Source organism: Panthera tigris, chromosome C2 (genome assembly GCF_018350195.1).
Source record: "Panthera tigris isolate Pti1 chromosome C2, P.tigris_Pti1_mat1.1, whole genome shotgun sequence".
In the NCBI taxonomy this organism is placed as follows: domain Eukaryota; kingdom Metazoa; phylum Chordata; class Mammalia; order Carnivora; family Felidae; genus Panthera; species Panthera tigris.
The window spans coordinates 147,868,800-147,890,161 of NC_056668.1; the positions used below are offsets into that span (position 1 = coordinate 147,868,800).

A 21,362-nucleotide genomic window follows, 5' to 3' on the forward strand; every position below is an offset into this window, starting at 1 on the left:
ATTTAAAAGTTGGTTTTGTATTTTCATTGCATTTGACAAATATTGGCCCATCTTGATTGATTTAAAGCAAACCAACAAACGCTTCACGACTAAGAATTGAGAAGCACCATTTTCTATGTCTGTAAAGTCCCGGTGGCTTGTTGGCTGTTGACACCTGGCTCAGTGACCCCCCCTCCCTCTTCACACCTATGTATTCATGTGGGGTCAGGACTCCAGCTTTGACAAAGCAGACTTGGGGGAACCAGAGACAGGATATTAGCTGATGAGGGTGGAAGGTACCTATTTACCCAGTTCCTAAGCCAGGTACTTTGTCTTTTTGGTGGGTCAGTTCCAGAGCCTGGGGGCACCCACTCAGAACAGCTGGGTGCATAATGCAATTACTTCTCCAGTCACAAGCTAGTACCCAAGGGCAGTGGAGGCCACTGGCTGGAAATCAGGCAACCAGGAGAGTCAGGAGTCACATGGGGCCATTGCTACACTGGGCCTTGGTGTCACAGGTGGTGAATAGAGGCCTCAGTGAGGACTTAGGGTTTATCTACTTGGGGGCTTAGGAGAACAACACCTCTGTTTTTTCTGTTCTGAAAAGATGTTCCTAAATTTTGGCCTGCCACTTGCGGACCACCTCTCCCAGTCCCTCAGTGGTGCAGCTACCTGGCCGTAGAAAATCCTGCCGCATTCTGCCCTGCTCGTGGTCGGCACCGGGTTCCTGTTTTGCTTCTCTTCCCTGGGTCTCTCGTGTCTGCTCACAGGCATTGCCAAGCCTTCATGCTGCTGGTCTAAGCTAAAGGCTCCACTTTCCCTCTCTGGTCTTAAGTTCTTTGGGACTCGAGAGCAGAATCAGCCTGAGCCTTGGGCATTAGGGGGAATACCCAAGTACTGCTGAACAGACACTTCCTCCAGCCCTGGATTTGGTCACTCTGCTGGGCTTAGGACACATGGGCTGACGTATTAAAGAGGAAAGGGGTACGATATCTAGAGCCCACTCTCAAATGCTTTTGGAAAGAGCAAGGAACAAAAATTATTTTTATTTTTTTTTCTAATGTTTATTTATTTTGAGAGTGAGAACAAGCAAGGAGGGACAGAGAGAGGGCAACAGAGAATCCTAAGCAGGCTCCACACTGTCAGCGCAAAGCCTGATGCAGGGGTCGATCTCTGATTGTGAGATCATGACCTGAGCCCATATCAAGAGTTGGATGCTTAACCAACTGAGTCACCCAGGCGCCCCAACAGAAAGTATTTTTAAAAGGAAGATGTATTAAAAGGGGGTGGACTAATTTCCAAAGGTGGAAACACCCTACTATGGCATGTTTTGTAAACTATGTTTCGCTTTCTTCTGCCTCCCAGGGGTGGCAGGGTATGTAGGAGCTGGTCTCCTTCCCATGTTGTTCTGAATTTCTTTACTGATACCCCAAGCCTGTGAATCTGCTGCCCCCTTGGCCTGGAATGCCTCCCTCCATTTCACCTGCTCAACTCAGACCATGCCTCCTGACTTCCCTCAATGTCTCTGTTCATCCCGGTAGCCTTCCCTGAATTGCTTTCCAGGGAAGAGCAAACCCACGTGATTCCAGGACTGGCTCCTTAGAGTAGGTTCTTCCAGGTCTCCTGCTGTCTTCAACGCCCTCTACTGGCTACAGAAAATGCTCCCAGCACAGGTTTTCCAGCCAGGAGCCCACGTTGAGCAAAGACTTAATTTTGTTCTAAACTTCTAATCCATTTAGGTAATTTGGCATAGCTTTCCACCTCCACAAACTTCTTGCATGAAGTCTAAGTTCTGGGTGACCGCAGTCCTACGAGCTTGGGGGGAGGCACCCGTCTGCTTTCTTCCCCCTGTTGGACAGGCCCCCTAGGCATACCTGCCTCTCTGCTCCCAGGCACTGTTTGGGACTGAGTCCCACATCTGTCTGGTGCCAGACACTTGGTGATCCCCTGGGGATCTCTCTGAGGAGACCCACTTGCTTCCATTTCTACTCTCACGTGGTCACTGTCCGAGGAAGGGCGAGGAGCTGCAGTGGTATTCTGGGATAGCTCCACTTTCTCCGTCCCGCACTGTGAAACTAGCTCTTCTATATTTAGATCTTCAGACTCCTCTGGGACTTCTCCCAAGACCCTAGAGTTGGCCCTCTAGGGTCAGGGAAGGTGAGGGACCCTCTTCAAAGCCCTCCTTCATGTACCAGCTCAAAAGAACCTGTTGGGTCCTGGGGGTTGTGAGGAGACAATGGCAGTAAAAAAGGAAAACGGCTCAGTAGGTTTCATCCCGAATCTTTTGGTCTTAATGCAAACATATACTCAGTTTTTTCTGTCCTCATTTAAACCAAGAATTTGAGGTCTTTGTTCCTGGTCCCATCAACTGCCTCTTTGACAACATCCCCTTGGGCCATGGTGCCTTCCGGTTCAGCAACCTGGGCTGGGGGTAGGACTCAGGAAATACAGGAAGAAATTCAACACGGGACAGGGAGGGAAAACCCAGCTGCCCCAGGATCCTCCTGCCATAGCCAGGAGACAGAAGAATGCATTTATGCTTATAGTTTACAAGACCTATGCTATTAGGGTGTTTCCCACCTTTTCAGGGTTTCTTGAATCTTTTTGAAATTTTTAGTGTTTATTTTTGAGAGAGCAAGAGAGTATGCCAGTGAGGGAGGGGCTGAGAGGGAGACAGAACCCGGAGCAAGCTCCAGGCTCTGAGCTGTCAGCACAGAGCCTGACGCGGGGCTTGAACTCCCGAACCGTGAGATCATGACCTGAGTCGAAGTTGGACGCTTAACCAACTGAGCCACCTAGACGCCCCTTTTCCTCTTTTCTTTTTTTCTTTTAAATAAGCTCTATGCTTAACATGGGGCTCGAACATACAACCCCGAGATCAAATGTCACATGCTGTACTGACCACTGAGCCAGCCAGGCATCCCTCTTTTAAAAACAAATTCTTATTTGCTTTTTCCAGAAACACAGGAAAATGACTTGTAGACACATGTCAAGCCCCTTTATCTTAATCCTTTAGCATCTCCTAAGAAATGGGACAAGTTTTTACACAGCTACAGTACAACTGAGTTCATGAAATACTGATTCAGTATTTTTAAATATACCCAATATTCAAATTCCTCCGATCATCCCAATAGCTTTTATAGCAGGTGTTCTAGTTCAGAATCATGAGTGGCATTAGTTGTCTATATTCTCCTTTATTCTGATATAGTTCCTTGGTCTTTCATGACATTGACATTTTGAAAGGGAACAGGTACACGGTTTTATAAAATGTCCCGCAACTTGAGTTAGCCAATTTGTCGACCTCACGATTCAGGTTTTGCAATTTTGCCAGAGTTGCACAGAAGTGATGTGTGCTTCCCGGCACGTCACCTCAGGAGACACCTGATGGCAGTTTGTCACATTTGGGTAATGGTAAATTTAACGACTTGAAAGTGGTGCATGACAGGTTTCTCCACTGCAAAGGTACCTTTTCCCCCTTTGCAAATTAATACGCACTCTGTGGGAGAATATGTGCGTAATTATTCTCTCGTTTTGGCATTCGTTGTTGTCAAGATGAGTTAGTTTTATGGTTGCAAAATGGTGGTTTTTCTAACTCTACTGGCCCTTTATATCAGTTACCCTACTACTGTAAGGAAGGGCCTGGAAAAATGCATCCTAGGATCCTTTTCCCATTCCTCAACATCTTTTCCCTCTGCTTGGAATGCCCTCCTGCCACCCCACCCACACCCCGGGGCAAATCCTGCCCATCCTTGAAACCCAGATCCAGGGTCACCTTGTCTCAATGCCTTTCTTGCCCCAGCTGGGCAGATAAAGCCCTTCTTCTGCCTTTCCCCTTCAAGCAAGGTGGGTGCAGCTGTCTGGCCTCCTCGAGCCCCTTGAGACAGGGAGAGACTGGGCAGGCAAAGCTCCTTCCCAGGGCAAGACTCCCTACCAACTCAGCCTGGCCCTGCACAGTGGTTCTAGAACTTCAGCCCAGAATCACCCGGAGGGCTTGGTAAAATACAGACGACTGGGCCCTACACAAAGGGATTCTGATGTACTACCCAAGAAACTCACTGGCTTAACAGGTTTGTTTGTCCCTCAGATCACATGCCAAATGCGGGTTGGCACGGAGTCTGGTCTACATGGTTCCTCAGCAACCCAGGATGATGGAGGCTGTACCAACAGGTGACACCATTTCGACCTGTGCTTCAGGGGAAGGGGAGGAGCATGGAAAATCGTGCATGGATTTCTCTCTGCTCCCAGCCCACAGGCCAGAACTAATCATGTGTCTTGTCCACGGCGGAGTGGCCAGGAAGCATGGGGGTCAGACGGACCATTTGGTGAGTGCCCTGGTTTCCCTGTCGCAGCTGGGCAGGCCACCTTTCCACTCCCCAGACACCCCAAATGCTTTCCGGCCTTTGTGCCGGCTGCTCTCTGCCCACAGGGTCTTGTGCCAGATCTCACACCGTTGAATCAAATGCCACCTTCCTGGAGAAGCCTTCCTTGATGGCCCAATGTACACTGCCCTGTAATTCTCTGCATGGCCCTTATTATGCCATGTTTGAACTGTATGTTCACTCTACAGGGACAGAAGCTACTTAGGTCCCCGCTACCTAGAACAATGTCTCACACGGTAGATACTGAAGATAAATTTACTCAGCCAATTAACATTTATACCAATTAACATAATATACCAGAGGTATATTACTGTTCACATTTTACAGGTTGAAAAAAGCCCCAAAGGCCCTAAGGGGCTTGCCGAAGGTCATACCGTGACCGAATGGTAGCGTCTGATTTAAAATCCACGTTGCCACCACCCACGACTATGTTTGCATAATTTCACTGCCTACACATACTGAGGCAGCAGGTTCAGTCTTATCCTTTTTGTCCCAATTCTCTGATACCCCTCTGCAATCCTTGGTCTTTAGAAGTTTCTTGATTCTGTGGAGGGCAATTTGGTGACCTCTATCTAGGAATTTATCTCACAGATGGGCTCCCATATGTGGAAAATTACATATAGGCAAAGGTTTTTTTCATTATAGGGCTGTGATAGAAAAGGCGGGAATTAACTCCATGCCCAGCCCTAGGGTACTGGTCCACAGGAGTATGAACGTGTTCATTGTGGGTACCTCAACACGGTATAAAGTAGGGAATGTAGGGAAGCTCTCGAGGTTCCAACTGGAAAGCTGTCTAAGGTGTAGTATTGTGTGAAAGGGTGGCTGTAACAGTACGGTCAGTATATGGCTTTCATTTACTGGTCCCAGAGAGCTGAACAGCTTTAGGTGTCCCATAAAGAGATCTCCTCGATGAAAAATGGAATACAAGTCAGAATCCGAGTGTGGTTTCCATCATTTGAACTTATTTTATTGATATTCATTAGAGAAGGAAATCGTATTGTGTTTCGATGCATTACAACACGCTCTTTTGGTAGTGGTTGCACAAGGTCGATCATGAACTACACTAAGTACTGCAACCTTCGAATTGCCGATTTTTTACACTGGTATTTCCTTTGTGGTGATGGGTGGCTCCTCTCTGAATACACAAAGTGGTCCATTCAATGCGTGGTTTTCATACTCCTTTGTGGTTCTACCTACTGCTTTAAAATACATTCAAATAAAAAAATCTCCTTGCAGTGAGTGCACGCATACAACCGAAACAACCCACACCTTCGTGTTCTGAGAATAAATACTCTAAAATCGGACGACTGACGTTTGCTCCTTTGAGACTTTCTCAAAGACCCTTCAGCGGTCGTGGGTTTCCACTCACTCAACTGGACACACTGGGGGAGGGGGCGGGGAACAGGGGACGGCAACGCGACAACTTCGTCTGCACGTGGCATTACCCTTCCGCAGACGGCTGGACCAAAGGACCACGGAACACTGAGGGACAGCGCAGTCCTCAGGTTAGAATAAATAAGTTACCTGCTTGGACTGGAAGGCCACAGCCACGCGGGAACCGGAAAGGAGAGCGCAGGTCTAAAACGCAGCACGCACAAATAAATAAAAGGTCCGAACTTCGTCAGCGCCCCCAACAGGACCAGGCTCCCTCGTTCACGCACGGTTCTTCCCACGAGCACCTATCTTCTAGACACAGGCCTTCGCGGGAGAGGGAGAAGATACCTTGCGGTAAGCGCTCGGGTCCGAGACGTGAGGGCCCTACGAAGACCACATCCGTGAAGACACGCGGGCCAGTCTCGGGCGTCCCAGGAAGGACTGGAACCAGCCGACTGCCACCGCCCCCTTTCTCCCGTGAGCTGGTTTCGTATTACGTACGGGTGGCTGGGGTTCCTTTTACTGCTGACGGATTCCACTCCCAGCCTCCTCCCCCGCCACCCGCTTTCCTTTTAATCGCGTTGTTAAACGTGTCTCGGGGCTGGGACACGGGGTCCCCAAGCCCTGCCGCTCTCTCAGCAGCGGTTTGGTATGAGGAAAACCGTACGGTGTCGGTGTCCTGGAACCACGGCACGCGGACTGTGACGCGCCACCTCGTACCATTACTTCCCTGCCTATAAAAACACAGACAACGGAACCTTCACGCAGGACACACGGGGGCTGCCGCAAGGGCCGACGGGAGCGTGGATACATTCTTCCAGGTCAGACCTCCGGCCTGACGAAGGATTACGGGACAGCGAAGGGCGACAGAGGTCGAAGGCATGGAAAGAAAAAGTCCCACCTCAAAAAAAAAAAGAAGCGACTCTCCGTTGAAGCAGAGGAGTGAAGGTCTTGAGGAAGCCGGGCCGCCCCTGAAAGAAAGAACAGCCCTGCGCTCCCGAAAGCTACATCAGCTGCGTGGGGCCACCGACCCAGGCTCCTGCGGCGCTTCCGGGGCGAGCGAGGGGAGGCGCCCAGAGACACCGGCCGGCAGAGGCGCGGTGCCCCGTGCCGGCTCGCGATGCACAGCGCTGGGAGCCCCAGATTCACTGGTTTCCTATCCATGGGATAAGAACGACTAGGGGGTTTCAGTGCTTCTCAAAGGAGAGGAGGAGGAAGGGCCGCCCGCCTGCCCCTGTTCCCCGGCCGCACAAAGTCCCGGTGACAGCAGTGACAGCCAGGGCCCTTCCCGTGGGATGTGGAGGAAGGGCAGGGCAGATACAAGTCTCCAGGTCCTATGTACACACTGTACACAGTCTCCACTCTTCCCCCATTAGGCACGAGGTTGATTTGTCTAGCTCAAGAGGGGAGGGGGTGGAGGGGGAGAGAGGGAGAACGCGCAGTGCAGCGGGGGAGAGAGGGAGGCAGGAGCAAGACGGGTCTCCTCCAGGGGAAGGGCCCCCCTCCCGTCCTCACCGGAAGCTAGTTTGTTTGGGGAGCTTAGCACCCATCAAGATGCCCGAGGTGAGAGTCACGGGGGCTTTCATCTGCATGCTGGACCCCACCATGGTGGGGAAGCTGCGGTTCCGCCGGATGCCGCTGTTGAGCTGCAGCCCGCCGATGGCACTCGTGACCGTGGGGCATCCGAGAGGCAGGCCCTCGGGGACCAGGCCCCCGGGGACGAGGGCCTGGGCTGGGCCCGGGGGCCCACAGAGGAGAGGTCCCTGATCCTCAGTCAAGGTGGGGACGTGGGCTCGCCCTGAGTTCACCACTTTGGCCACGCCAAACCTCCTGACTTTGTCCACGAGGTTGAGGTTGGAGACGGACACGTCTGTCTGGCTCTCGCTGCTCCGGACGTTCTTCTTCTCCCTCACCTCCCTCAGGATGGAGCTGGCCGGCTTGGAAGCCAGGAAGTTGTCGTAGGGAGGGCTCGTGCACTTGAACTCAAAGGAGGGCGGGGAAGACGTGGGTGTCTGCAGAGGCGAGTTGGGTGGGGTGGAGGGGATCACCGCCATCCTGGGGGTGTAGGAGTGCAGGAGGGAGCCCCGGCCGGCCCTGTCCCAGCTCTGCGGGTCATATACGGCCGCGGAGATGCCCCGCTCCTTCAGCAGCCACACCAGCCCCAGAGACGTGCTCATGGTGGTCGTGGACTCGCGGGTGTTAGTGAAGGACTCGGCCAGGCTCAGTCTCCGTGGAGTGCACGGGGTGGCCACCGGCGTGGACTTCAAGTGGCTGGTGCCGCCACAAGCTGGAGTTGGAGCCGAGTTAAGGCTGATAAGAAAGGACAAGAGGTCATTCATCAGAAAATGCCCACGAGCCCCCACGAAAAGGTTCGTGGCCAGTCTCCTGCAGGAGTGCAGGGAGGACCCGCCCAGGCTCCCCAGATGCCTCTTTCTACGTCTGTTCCTCTCTCCCGCCCCTGGGGGCCTTGGATTCCCTTGCGTGGGGGCATGGTTTAAAGTTAACAAGCTGCACATGAGTCCCTTGTCTCAGCCCCGGAGGGTGGGGACAACTGTCCCCTTGGCAGGTGACGAAACTCAGTCTCAGAGGTTAGGTGGCTGATTCAGTGTCACGCTCAGCTACTGAGTGGAAGACCCAGGATTCGAGCCCAAGTCTGGGTGACCCCAAAGATGGGGGGTGGGGGAGCCCTTCAGCAGAGAGGCTTTCTTTCCCTACCCCATTACTCAAGTTCCGGTGTTCCTTCCTACTGACTACTCCCGAGGCAAGAAGTTAACCGGGACTCGGGATCTGAGAGCTTACCCCCAGGAATGGCCCCAGCAGGGTGGAGAGCCCGTGGTTGAGGGGGAGACAGGCTGAGGGGTGTGCATCACAGCAGCAGCACTCCCCGGCCTCCTGACTTCCACTATAGCGCCCTTCCCTGCACCGTGCTTCCCCTAGTCCTCCTCCCGTGGTTGCCGGTTCCACCTCCGTGAGCAGAGTTATGGGGTCAGAGGCAGCCGTGTCACATACTATCAGGCCTGCATCTATGGAGCTATCTAGAAAAAGGCTCACGGGAGGTGCGACACCTGTGTCACCAAAGGAAAGCAGCAAGATTTCTCCATCCACTTGTGTCATGCTGGCTGAGGACCCACTATGTTCCAGAAGCTGGAGTCCAACAGTAAAGGGAGTGAGGCCAGCGCAGTGTAACAGGGGCTGCAGGGGGAAAGACATTGCTGTCTGCTTAAAAATCAGGAAAGACCCTCTCTTAACAGCTGGTCCAGGGATGGGGCCAGGCCACAAAGGCATGGAGGTCCTTCACAGTTGCCGGCTAAACTCCTAAGGGCAGGGCAGCACACCCCTCCTTAGAGTCTTAGGAGACCTGCCCTGGTACCTCCCCAGGGCCATGGCAGGGGCTGCAGGTACCCCTTGGAGCAGGCCAGCTGGGTGGGCCCCAGGAGCTGGGGGAACAGAGCCCTCTCTCCCCAGCCTGGCAGAAGGAAGGCCAGATACCTTGGGCAAGACACCAAGTAGGGGTATGGGCAGGGAGGGGCCTCGCTCTGGAGCAGGTCCCAGGAATGACCTGAGCAGGGGCCTTCTGCGGGGGGAGGGAGGGTTCACAAGCACGTCCGAGCTAAGGCATCGTTTGGCTGCACACTGGGGTGACCTTGCCGCTGGCTGGTCAGCTCAGGGTGAGAAACCCAGAACAGGCCCATCTTATGCAAGCTCAGGGGTCGGGATGCTGGTGGGTCGGGAGCACTCAGAGAAACACGAGATTAGAAGCCACAGCAGATTCCTAAGGTTAAGAAATGGATTCTCCAAAAAGCACAAGTGGAATTCTACAAAACTGGTCTACAAGCAGTAGGGGGCAAAAACATGGGGGACTTAAAATCTTGTTTACAAGGCCATTCTGAGGAAGATCTCTCATTTGGTCTCAAGCTGCCATTCTTCCACACCCAGGCAAAAAGCCTTCTCTTGCTAGTGAACGCCCAGGTCTTTTCTGTCCCTGATGAGGCTCCGTGGACCCCGAGATGGGGACAGGAGTGCTGTTTTGAGTCCTACGGCTTAGACAGAAGATCACCAGGCACCAGCCTCTCCCGGGAGAAGCCCCAGAGCATGGTAAAAAACCTAGAGCTCTTCCAACATCGGGCTACGGGTGGGGACGCCGGCTTCTCCAGAGGCAGGAAGGGAGTCAGAGAAGACAAGCTCAGATGTAGATTCCCTTTCTGCTGAGAACTTCGGTTAGGCCCATATTAGTGCCGGCACTCGGCTCAACTGAGCATTTAGAGGGGTTAGGGGCATCCACTGTCAAGGCCACGTTAGCCAGGCACAACCACAGAGACACATCCACGCCTAAGTCCTGGGTTAGTGGCGGCCACGCGTGCACACACAGCTCCTTCCAGGTGGCCCTGCCGGGGGCAGGCACCGCTGGCGGTGTGCTCACCCCCTGCCTCGCCTGTGGGCTCATTCTCTGCCCTACATCTCCTCTCAGCTCGACGGGGCATAGGGCCGCTTCGTCATCCTCCTCACATGACCTGCGGAGAATTATTCATAGTTTAAGGTGTTCCCTGGGGCGGTGACTCCCTCCGAGCTGGCCCTGGTCGCCTCCCTCCCTTCCTGCTTCACCTGCATTCGCCCCGGGATCTTGCTCGACTGCACCATACAGAAAAGGGCTTGAGGGGGTCACCTCACCCCGTGGAGGGAGACAGTTTTCTCTTTCACTAGAAGCTGTGGAAGGCCTGAAACCAAGCCAAGCAGACCACCCCAGGCCATACAAGTCCTCCTGCCAGACAGTGTCAATCTCTATCGCTTCTGGAAGGCACCGAAGGAAAATGGGCCATGCTGGGCACACGGCTGGGTCTTCGAGTCTTATCCTTTCAGTCGTTACACTGTGGCTGTGGCACATGGTTCCTGCAGTCTATTCCAGAGGCACGCGGCCTCCACTCTGTGAAGGCACTCCATGCTCTACTGACAGACTTTGGGACAAAATCCCATCGGACGTGGCTTTACTGACTGTGGAAGCGTCAATTTCGGCTGGTTAGGGAGGGACGCGGCCAGCTAAAAAGGCACCTAGAGCCTGGGTCCACGTCTCTCTGTGCTGGATCTGAATCAAAAAGGGCCTCCACTCAAGAGGAAGATGGGACCCCAAACAGCAGGTGCTACGAGACGCCTCAGCTGGCCCAAGTTGGTTCTGAATGAGCCTCTCTACTTTGGCTTTTCTTGCCAGTAAGTCTTGCAGGAAGCGCCCCGACCTCACCCCGTCCTTACCCACCCCGGGGCCGGGGTCCCTTACCTTGGCGTGACCCGCGTGAGCTCATCTGAAGGATGCAGGATACGACATGTGGTGAAGGTGAAGGTGGAGTTGGTCTGTGACATGCACTTCCCAGGGTGGTGTGCTAAATTGGGGGAGGGGGGAACAGAACATATTCCTTGCATCCAAGTAAACCCATGAGAAAGTTAAAATCCCAGCATGGCCCTCAAGGGACAGAAGAAGCGATGAGCTACCTTGTTAACCGGATCTGGGCAAGGAAGGTGTAATCACATGTTCTGGATCGAAGGTGGTCTTTCAAAAATAACCACACTTTTGAGCACTGGTTTGCAGAGCATCAAATTGCAGCTTCCGACCCAATCCAGACAGGGTTCCCCATCAGCGTTCTTTGGCCAGTAGTGGATCCAGTTTGAAGAGCTAATGAGCCCTTGGGGGTAATCTGGTTTCCCTCCTCAGGGGTCAGAATCGGCTTCCTTCTTGTGGTGTTTCACACTTCTTTTTACTGGCAAACAGGTGCCAAGTTCTGCCAAGGAGAGGGGAGAGGCATGGGGATGGGGAGGGGCCGTGCCACCAGAAATGGGGCAAGGCCCACATGGCTCCCTTTCCTGTGTACACGAAAAGGGGCTCGGGGGAGCTGGCTCCACTACTGTCTATGTGTGGTCCGCAGGGTGGGAGATGGGATGTCAGCTGCCCCAACAACAAGCTGGCAAGACTCCCAGAGCCCAGGGCTGTCTTTAGCTCCAGGATCAGGTGCGGTCTGACACACACCAGTGCGTGCGGCCCCCGTCCCCCGGGCCGCTTTCTTGCCGTCTCTAGGATGTCTGATTTCTAATGAAAGAGAAGTTGTCCTCAATGTATTTCCTTTTAAAGCGCTAAGGGGCTGTTGTTAAGGCAGCTGAAGACTATGATTTGGGGCAAAGTAAATCACAGAAGCATTAGGAACATGCATCAGAAAGCTGGCGAGTGGGAAGTAATGAGTGATCGAGTCTATGGGAGACATCATGATTGTAGAGGTCACCCTCGTTCATAACTCAAATGCAAAAAAAAAAAAAAAAGGAAAAGGAAAAAAAAAAAAAGATGCTGCTCTGTATAGCATGCACGATGGCACAATGCAGTACTGGGACGACCCCCCGCCCTGCCCGTCCCGACACCCCTCTAGCAGCTCAGCCCCCAGAGACCTCTTGGGGGAGGGGGAACGCATTTGGTTCTCAGAGGCCATGAGCACTCCAAAGATTCAAAAGGCCGCGAACTAGAATCTTCTAGCTCATTCTGGCAAGTTTTCCCTTGGGTTTGACAAAAAGGAAAACAAAACAGAAGAGATTGGTGCCCCAAACCTACAGATCCACACGCAGTTGACTGGGTCTTAAAAAACAAAAAAAATAAATAAAAACAAAACAAAACAAAAAAAAGCCCAGAACCAGATGAAACAAAAACTGTCGGAGACAGGCAAACTGAAGGCAGGCAGGACAAGGCCAGAGCACAAAAACGGTGGCAGGGACTAGAGGCGCAACGTAAGACTGCTGTGCCCCGATTGTGATGGTCCGACTCATCTCTCTGGGTCGAGGCAGGCGCCCGTGGCCCCTGGAGAGGCAGCCAGCACTCCGGCCACCAGAGCCAACTCTTAACCACGGGCAGCACCGGGCAGAGCAGGAAGGGGCAAAAACACACATGAAAACAGCCTTTATGAATCTTTCTCAACGGATAAATGTGACGGCTTAGGAACCGGGCAGGGTAACTGGAAAATCGCGGCCAACAAAACAAAAATGGAAGAAGCTATGAAGAAAAGGCAACCAAACAATCACGATTCTCTGGCCGCAATAAGATCTAGCAACATAAGCAATAAAAAGCCTGAGAGAAGCATCCCAAATAACAGGCATGAGGGGTTATTTGGGAGGGAGGGAGGGAGGGAGGGAGGGAGGAAAGAAAAACGCAGGAAGGAGAGGTAACGAAGAAGACACAACAGTGGAAAGAGAGATCACCTTAAAAAAAAAAATCAAAACCAAGGCTGGCTTTAATTAGGAGTGGACCCCATTTAAACACAGGAGATTATCAAATCAACAGGTCCCAAAGGTTCACTCCTCTCCCCCCGCCACGTAGTGGATCTTCCCTTGCGACACGTGGTGCAAGATGGACATTTTAGACACATGGTGGCATCAGCAGAAGCAAAACCCATCTGACACAGATGGGTTTGGGGACAGGAAAAGGCTGCTAAAATTCAGAAGTCATCATTTCCCAGAAGCAACGGATAGGAAGATCAACAGGAAGGAATCAAAAGTGCCAAGCCAGAGGTTCGGCCCCTCCGAAATACCACTGGGACGCCTGGCCCCGCTCTCCGCGCGTCACCACTGCCTGCCGGGCTGCTGCAGCGTTTCCCTTCCTTGGGACACAACACAGAGACAGTGAGTCGCCCGAGGCCTCTGGTGCTCCCCACGGAGCAGCCACAGGCTGATTCCCAAAGCCCTGCCTGCGGGAGAGGAATTCCTCCAAGAAAGAGGCACAGGATGCCTTCTCGCCAGCAGGGGCAGGGGCTCAGGGGGAGGGCTCCCTCCTGGAGTCCCCTGGTCCCCACGGGACACCAGAGCCCTGCCTCAGCAGCTGTGTGTGCACCTCCTGCTGCCCACCCGGGGCTTCCGAGGACAGGGTTGCTTGGATTTAACACTCCGACTTCCTGCTTAAATCCTTTTCCTCTTCCTCAGTCTGGGCTGCAGGGCCTCACAGCCTTGCTCGGGGACAGCACCACGTGGGTTAGAGTATTCACACCGACAAGGGCTTCCCTCGAGCGTCCCCTAATCCCTCGTTATTCACATCTGTTCCTTCTCTGCCAGGTTCTGACACTGCTACAAAATCCTAATCTGTCAAAGGGGACCTTTAAACTGAGTTAATCCTTGTTATTCAAGATCGTCTACACTGGTGAACTACACGCAGGGGGCCAGCGTACACATTCGTTTTTCTGCAAACATGCCTCGTGCAGGCACACCCCTTTGGCCAGCCACAGGTCGGGGCACAGAAGGGCTTTCCGAGGGCAAGAGCTACCCTGCTCACTTGCTCTCTGATCCGTCCGTGCTGTGCTTTCTGCCTAGAGCAGGTGCACTGGGTAAACGGTCTGACGGGCTGTGCTCCTCTGGAGGGGAAAAGGGTGGTGAGGACTGACGGCAAAACTGGGCGCTCGGGATCTCGCCGCTGCAGCTAGTGATGGGGCCCATGGTCTCTGGTGAGCTGGGGCTTCCTCCCTGCGTGGCCTTGAGACAGCACTGAGGATTACGCAGACCTGGGTGATGGCTGCTCGGTGGACTGTTTGGGCCGCCCGGGGACGGGCGGGAAAGCCCACTGCTCTCCCCGTCGCTGCCTGCTCTAATTGTGAGGAGAGCAAAGGGTCACTCTGGCGGGGACATGAAGCGTGACCAAGACTCTGCCGGTCTCCCACCCGTATGATGTGATCTGTACACAGCGACCCGTGCATTTCAGTCAGTCCGAGGGGTGCTGTCCTTCCCCCCATACCGCGGGCTGGTAATGTGCTGGGGAGAACAGGAACTTCCCCTCTAAGGGCCATCATGGCACCCAGTCCTTAAAACAGCCCTCACGTGAGCCCACACGGATGCCAAAAACTATACCTGCACCCGGAGGTTTCTAAGGAGTCACCAAAAACACACCAGGGCAAGGCTGTTTCAAAGGGGATTTCTGAGGACGGAGAAGCCTGGCCATGACACACACCGGAGATTTTCTTTCTTTTTGCTAACATGAATAGCTTAAAAATCAAAATTACAAACACATCTCCGGATCCTGGAAAAAGAGGACTCTGCCTTTGTGATGCACTGAAAGCTTCCGTATGCTCTTCCCCACTTTCCATGGGAAGAGGCCAAACCTACGTAAAGTGAACAAAATGCCTCCGATGTTTTCCTTTTCTTAATTTGAACACATAGCGTGTGAAGTTGCTGTCACACAGTTCGGATCTGCTTCGCAATTTCTATAAACTCATTAACCAACGCACACGCCCATGTTCTCTCTCCCACCTGCCCCTACAGTTCCAGTAGCTGCCATCACGTCAACAGCGGTGCCCACGGGCCAGCCTTTTCTATCCAAGAAAAACCAGACCCACAGAAAACAGAAACCATTGTCTATCCAGCTTAAAGGCATGGCTTGAGCTAAATCCTAAGAGCATCAGCACCTTTTCTTGGTTTTGCTTTGGTTTTGTTTTTACCTTTTTACTAGTTCCTAATGACTGTTACTTTTTGTTCAAGGAATAATCACATTTGGGGGAAGGGAAGGAGGCGGACATGTCTGCCTGTCAGCTGCTTGCCCATTAAAAAAAAAAGAAAGAAAAGAAAGAAGGGGCAAAAAGCAATGCTTTTGAATTCTTCCTAAAAGACTTAAAATGTCAGGGCATAGGAAAATGCTTTAGAGACTTCTGTCACTTCTTTATATAACTCTGCCCATGATTTTTTCTGGGAAAAAAAGAAGTTTCATGAGTTCCTGTGGGAAAAGCTCCATAAATCTTTTGTGTGCCCTCTGTTTCATCATTAATATAAATACTGTGTCCAGGGTTCACGTGGCTCTAACAAGCGTTTTCCTCTGGAGGCTGGGGAATCAACAACAGTTTCTGACACGGCAGTGCATTTCCTCCCTTCTTAAAAAAAATAAAAGTGATTTTAAGCCAAACGGTGTTACAGGGTGGTATTTTTTTAAGCCCCTAGCTCCGGGTTTCACATGGGCCCCCGAAGGCTGCCTCTTGAGCATTTCTTCAACATAGCCTCTCGTCTGTCCCTGCAGCTCAACAGAGACCTCCAAGCCCCTGTCGCAGACCCGGGCCTACAGGCACCAGGAGGTTTCTATCACAGAGATTTTTAAGCCACACGAGATCTTTTTCTGGCTTCTGTACAACTTATTTTTGGATCCTGCAAAATTAAAATAATTAAAAGCCTGTTTTTTCCCATTGCGCCAGGCTATTCCCTGTTTCATCTAAGGAGTATGTGATTTGACCGATGAGCATTCTCACAGCATTTCATGCAGAGAGGGGCAGAAATTCCCACAAGTGGCCCTTAAAATACCCTCTGGAGAAAAAGGGATTTTTTTTTAAAGAATTGTGGTTAAAATGTCGAAGGGGCAAAATGCAAAAGTCTCTTTGGATCCTCTGGGTTCTCACAAAGCTGGGCCCTAGACCTTGTCCTCTCGTCCTCCCTTCTGTGGTGGATGCCCGCGGGGGTGGGCAGCTGGCCTGACTTAACCGGCACCAAGAGCGTCCCGGCTAAGTGCCTTCCAAGCCAGTTCAGGGGCGCACTTCCCCCTCCCACCACGAGGTGGTGCAGCCGGACAGCTCACCCCACCGCCAGCACCCACCCCGGAGCTCCTCCGCTAAAGTGTCAGCAGCCTGAGCCCCCCGCTCAGCCGTCTGTCTGCGTGGGTCCCCCCAGAGCACGGGAAGGCTCCCCTATGGTTTTCAGAGGTGAGGCTGCCGTCCGGAAAGCACTCCCGAAGCGCAGGCTTGTTCAGGAAATTGTAAGCAGGGCTGACTCCAGCTGGCGGTTTGGGGAGGCGTCAAGGACCTCACTCTTCCTTCATGTTTCCACCTCCTGGGAGCCGCTGCCTGTTTCGTTCTGGGCTAATAGGTATCCCGATGCAAGAGCACCGGGCCTTCCTTAATTGCCTAACACCAGTGGGTCTGAGCAGACCGCCTGCTCTGTGCGCAAGGACCAAACTCCTGTCACCGCTCCAGAACGAAGGCTGGGTTGGAAAGTCTTCCCAGCAAGAGTGGCCACGTGTCATCAAGTCTTTCCGTGGAGACAGAAGGGACCTTGCCTACACCCGAAGGTCTGTGAATCGAAGGAACCGGGCTTCCCTTCCAGACCCATCAGGCCCCCACGGCCCACTCTCCCTCAGGACCCACCTGGGTCCTGGGGCAGAAAGGACAGGACGGCGGGCCTTTATTCAGGCTCCTGCCCCGCGCATGCGCTGAAGTACTACTCAGCGGGCCCCACTGCCCCTCTGGCTCCTTTCCTCCACAGAACCCCGACCTAGGTGTACAGGAAGGGAGCTACGAAAGAAGCCAATTCCTGGCCTGTGCCTGGGGTGCTGGGGGGGAGGTCCACGCTGCAGCTTCAGGCTACTTTCAAGGGCTGTTGTGACCAAAGGTGGGTTCTGCCTTCAACGCTTACTTTGGCACCTCGGCCCCAACTCCACTGCGGGGCCACAGCCAGACAGGCCGCCGTGACTGGCACGAGCCTGCTCTAGGGGAATTTCCCCCACCTGAGTGGCCTTCGTGTGCGTGAAAATAAACGGACCTTCCCTTTCTTCTGTGCTTTCACCCTACTTCTCCCTCCCCTTTAAGGATCAGGGCGTCCAAAACAATTCAACTAAACAGCCCGACCATCTGCCGACTTAACTGCATGACTTTAAAACTCTGATCTGAATCTTTTCTCACGTGCCGGGCTCTTCCCTACAAATAAACACCTAAAATTCACAACATGGACAGTACAAGATAATGACCGTTTCTGAGAAAGTGTACTTTCTATAGGAGTTAATAACATAAAATGTCCCTGAAAAAGTAAAATTATAATCTAAAAAATTGTTTTAAACAATCCATTTTAATCATCTAAATTATTTACAAACAACAAGGAATCACGTTTTAAGACATGGGATTATAAAAATCAGCCAATAATGATACAATAATACATTAAAATATATTAATTTTTTTTTCCGTACTCAAAACTTTTTCTCCATGAGCTAACAGGCTCTAGATAAAAGTGCCTAATATATAAGTCTCCCCAGTTTCCTCCCTTAGGAATAGTTGCAAGAAAAAAGGCTAACCCTTCCCGTCTTTAGTTTCTCCCTACTAAGTATTCCCAGAGGCAGCTCCTGGGACTGTGCTGTCTGGCACCAGAAAAGCCTAAGCCATCAGGGCACCTGGGTGGCTCAGTCGGTTAAGCGTCTGACTTCTTGCAGTTTTGTGAGTTCAAGCCCCACACTCAACTCTTTGCTGGCAGCACAAAGCCTGCTTGGGGTTCGTTCATTCATTCATTCATTCATTCACACTCTCCCTCTTTCTCTCTCTCTCTCTCTCTGCCACTCCCCCATTTGTGCTGTCTCTGTCTCTCTCAAAATAAATAAATAAACTTAAAAAAAAAAAAAAAAGAGAGAAACCCTAAGCATTAGGGACAGACCAAGGCAGGGACCAGACCAGCCCGGATACAAATCCCAAGACAGACTATGCCCTAGTCCTTCCTGCTGAAGCTTAGCTATTTACCTGTGACTCCAAGACTGTGTACAGAGTGCCACGTGGGGCCTCTGGGGTGATTTATTTAGAGTGACATGCTTCTTACATTCCAGTAATCAAAACGGTCGTGTTACTCCCAATAGAGAGAGAAGGGCCAAATTGCTGTTTGCACCGATCCCCTCTGAGCACTGAGCTTTTAACAACTCTGACCCAGCAAATGAGCTCCAAAGAACCCTTCTCTAGGGGCGCCTGGGTGGCTCAGTCGGTTAAGCGGCCGACTTCGGCTCAGGTCATGATCTCACGGTCCGTGAGTTCAAGCCCCGCGTCGGGCTCTGTGCTGACAGCTCGGAGCCTGGAGCCTGTTTCAGATTCTGTGTCTCCCTCTCTCTGACCCTCCCCCGTTCATGCTCTGTCTCAAAAATAAATAAACGTTAAAAAAAAAAAAAATTAAATGCTCAGCCCTTCCCTGTGTTACCTTCAGCCATCTATAGAACTCTTTCTGAACGCATGCTTCCAACCTGGGATCCCTCTAAATGTCAACTATAGATTTGTGTGCCTCTCTTCAAAGTTGCTGGGATGAATTTGCTGAGGTTTGAGGAAAGAGGGAAGAAGCAATTGAATACGTCTTTATCTAGGGTAAGGAAAGCGGTCAGGACTTATGTCCTCATAATTGGTCCCCTCTCCCCCTCTGACCTTCAAGAGAAGCTCTTAGCTGACTTGACAAGTTTTACTCCTTTTGTGTAACTTCTTAAAGACACAGTTAATGATGCTTCTTCACACTTAAAGCATTCACTTTCTAGTCCATGTAGGACTACAGGGAGAGGTCATCACAGCTGACACGATTCCTACAGTTTCAGTCACAAAAATCAGCAGACGCCGTGCTTCCCGTACCACCGTCTGCCTTCCGGAAGGACAACGGTGCTGCTAACAAAGGTAAGTGACAATACCACCGCTGGTCTCCCGTTCTGAAGATATTCAGTAATAAACATTTTCATTCCCTTGCAAGCTTAACCTGATAACTGCTAAGAAAGTAAATAAGCAAACCATAAACCTATGTGCTAAACCAATCCTTTTTACTTTGAATCCTTTACCTCTGAAGTTGATGTCAAAGAGAAAAGGAAAGTTGGGTCCAAATAAAGTCCCTTGCCACAGGCATCCAAACTTAGCCTGGGAGGTGCCATCGCGAACCTCAGCTCACTCCTGCCCTGTACCTCAGCAGGGGGAGTTGTGGCCTTCATGAACGAAAGTTATGAATCACAAAGATGCGTGTCCTCTCCTCAAATCTAATGACTCAGGATGTCATGAGGATGACAACATTGCCTGAATTCATCATAGGCTGGGTCTCTGCCCTGACCCCACAAGATAGCTTCCTTGTCTCCTCAGCACTGCAGTCCGGGTGGCGGAGGTGGGGGGGGGGGGGGGGTTGTCCCAGGAAATCTGGGGCAAATGGTGACCACATGACCCCTGTAGTTCCAGGGCCCTGAGCCCAAAGTGTTTCATCCCAGTGACGCCTAGGGTGTAAATCTACAAACTCATGGTCAGGTCTTTAATGGGGCAGCAGGGGGTGGGTAATCAACCAGAGCTCCTTTCCAGATTCATCTGGGGTCCTCTCTCTGGAAATACTTCCAACCTGGGACCCTCTAGATGTCATTGTCCTAGGGCTTGTTGGGTTAAGGAGTACCGCTAAAACACTTTTTAAAAATCCGCTCTGAACACATGTGTAAGCTGGAAAGAAAACACATACACCTTCATTGAAGTTAGAAATGTGAAAAGGCCACTCTATCCACCAGTTGTCTGAAATCCTGAACACCTTCTGGGCTTTTTCCTATTCCGATGCTCCGCGGAGGGACAGGGTCTCTCATTCACCATCTGAACGACCCGGCGCTCCTATCTTCCCCCTTAAAATGCCCAATTCTGCTCAGCTCGGTTTGGAAATCACCGCAGGACTCGACAATCTGCCCCCCGCCCTGCCCCAGACTCAGGGAGAGACCCACAACAGGAAGAGGGGAGCTGATGTGTGGGGCGGGGGCAACAATCCCCTCCTTTTTAGCAGCCTTTCCTGCTCCCCCATCAGGAGCCCCGCTGGGCCATGCACCTCCAACACGGGCAGGGAGCTACACCCATTTGTTACAAAAAGGAGGCATCAGACTCTGTGTTAAAAAACAGACCCGCACGATGGGAGTGCTTTAATCGTCACCCACACAGACGAGCGGAAGCTACAGACAGAGAGCCGCTACGGATGGTGCTCGGAACAGAGGTGAGAATGGCCCAGAAATCGGCCTCTGGTAAAGGTGCCAGGTTTACAGGACTCATGGCGGTGCCCTCACCAGACCCCTCCTCCTCCTCCTCCTCCTCCTCCTCGGCCGCGGGCGGCTCCTGCATCTCCTCTGGGAAAGCCTGAGGCCGGCGTGGGTAACTTCTGCTGCCTGAGACAGTCACGCGTGCTCGGGACCCCTCACCTGAGGTCTCTGGGTGCTGAACTGGCGTGGAGGTAGCTAGGCCCGGGAGGGAAATGTGGTCACCTGTGTCGTCTTCCTCAAAGTCGTTAAGGCAGTACACTTCGTCCAGGTCAACGTCCAGTGTCCGGAAGCCCTTGGTGACCACACCGGGCCGGGGGTCCAGGATGCCCCCGAGATGGGGCTGGGCCAACTGCTGCCAGTGGTGAAGGGTGGCGGAGCCTTGCAGGAGAAAGGGCAGAGAAGGGGGGACAAGGCAGAAGAGAGGGTTAGGATGCGAGTCCGAGCTGACGGCTGTCACCACCCTCAGAGTGCGGAGCGTGACCCTCAAGCGGGCCCTGAGCCTCGTGGGTGAACTCTGGCAGGGACACCGGGGGAGCGGCCCTGGCTCTTGCTACCGTGTGACGGGCGATCAGCTTGCCACGCCTGGGAGGGGCACCAACTGAAGGAATCAGAAACAAAGCTTTTTACAAAGTAAAATGAAAGCCATAAGGCGTGGCAAGGATGTCTGGTGACAAACTTTTAGTCAACCCATTGTCAGTCCCCAAATCCAACATCGTATCAACTTAGGAACTGGAGAGGAAAAAAAATAAGCAAGACCAAGTACAAAAGGGCGGGGGGCGGGAGAGGGTACAAGTACAGAGTCTATGCCAAGTCCGCACCGTTGGGAACACGGAAGACAGAAGCAGAGGCAGAGTAAGACCATGTCAACTCGGGACCCA

The 21,362-nt window shown here is 52.4% G+C and overlaps 1 protein-coding gene across 14 annotated transcripts in view; it reads right to left on the reverse strand.

Annotated features, from left to right (window-relative positions):
* Positions 1–5,300: 5,300 nt before the first annotated feature.
* TRAK1 (trafficking kinesin protein 1) overlaps positions 5,301–21,362 on the reverse strand; it is a 127,466-nt gene continuing 111,404 nt past the window's right edge. For 7 of the 14 annotated variants that reach the window (XM_042998886.1, XM_042998878.1, XM_042998888.1 and 4 more), the window contains 3 exons: positions 20,512–20,862; positions 11,002–11,104; positions 5,301–8,042 (listed from right to left, as the gene is read on the reverse strand). In XM_042998886.1, the coding sequence (XP_042854820.1) occupies positions 7,244–8,042; positions 11,002–11,104; positions 20,512–20,862 (1,253 nt within the window). In that variant the 3' untranslated portion in view covers positions 5,301–7,243. Of the gene's footprint in view, positions 8,043–11,001; positions 11,105–18,638; positions 20,863–21,362 lie in introns of those variants that run through there. The other 7 variants (XM_042998880.1, XM_042998887.1, XM_042998879.1 and 4 more) reach the window with 5 other exon arrangements.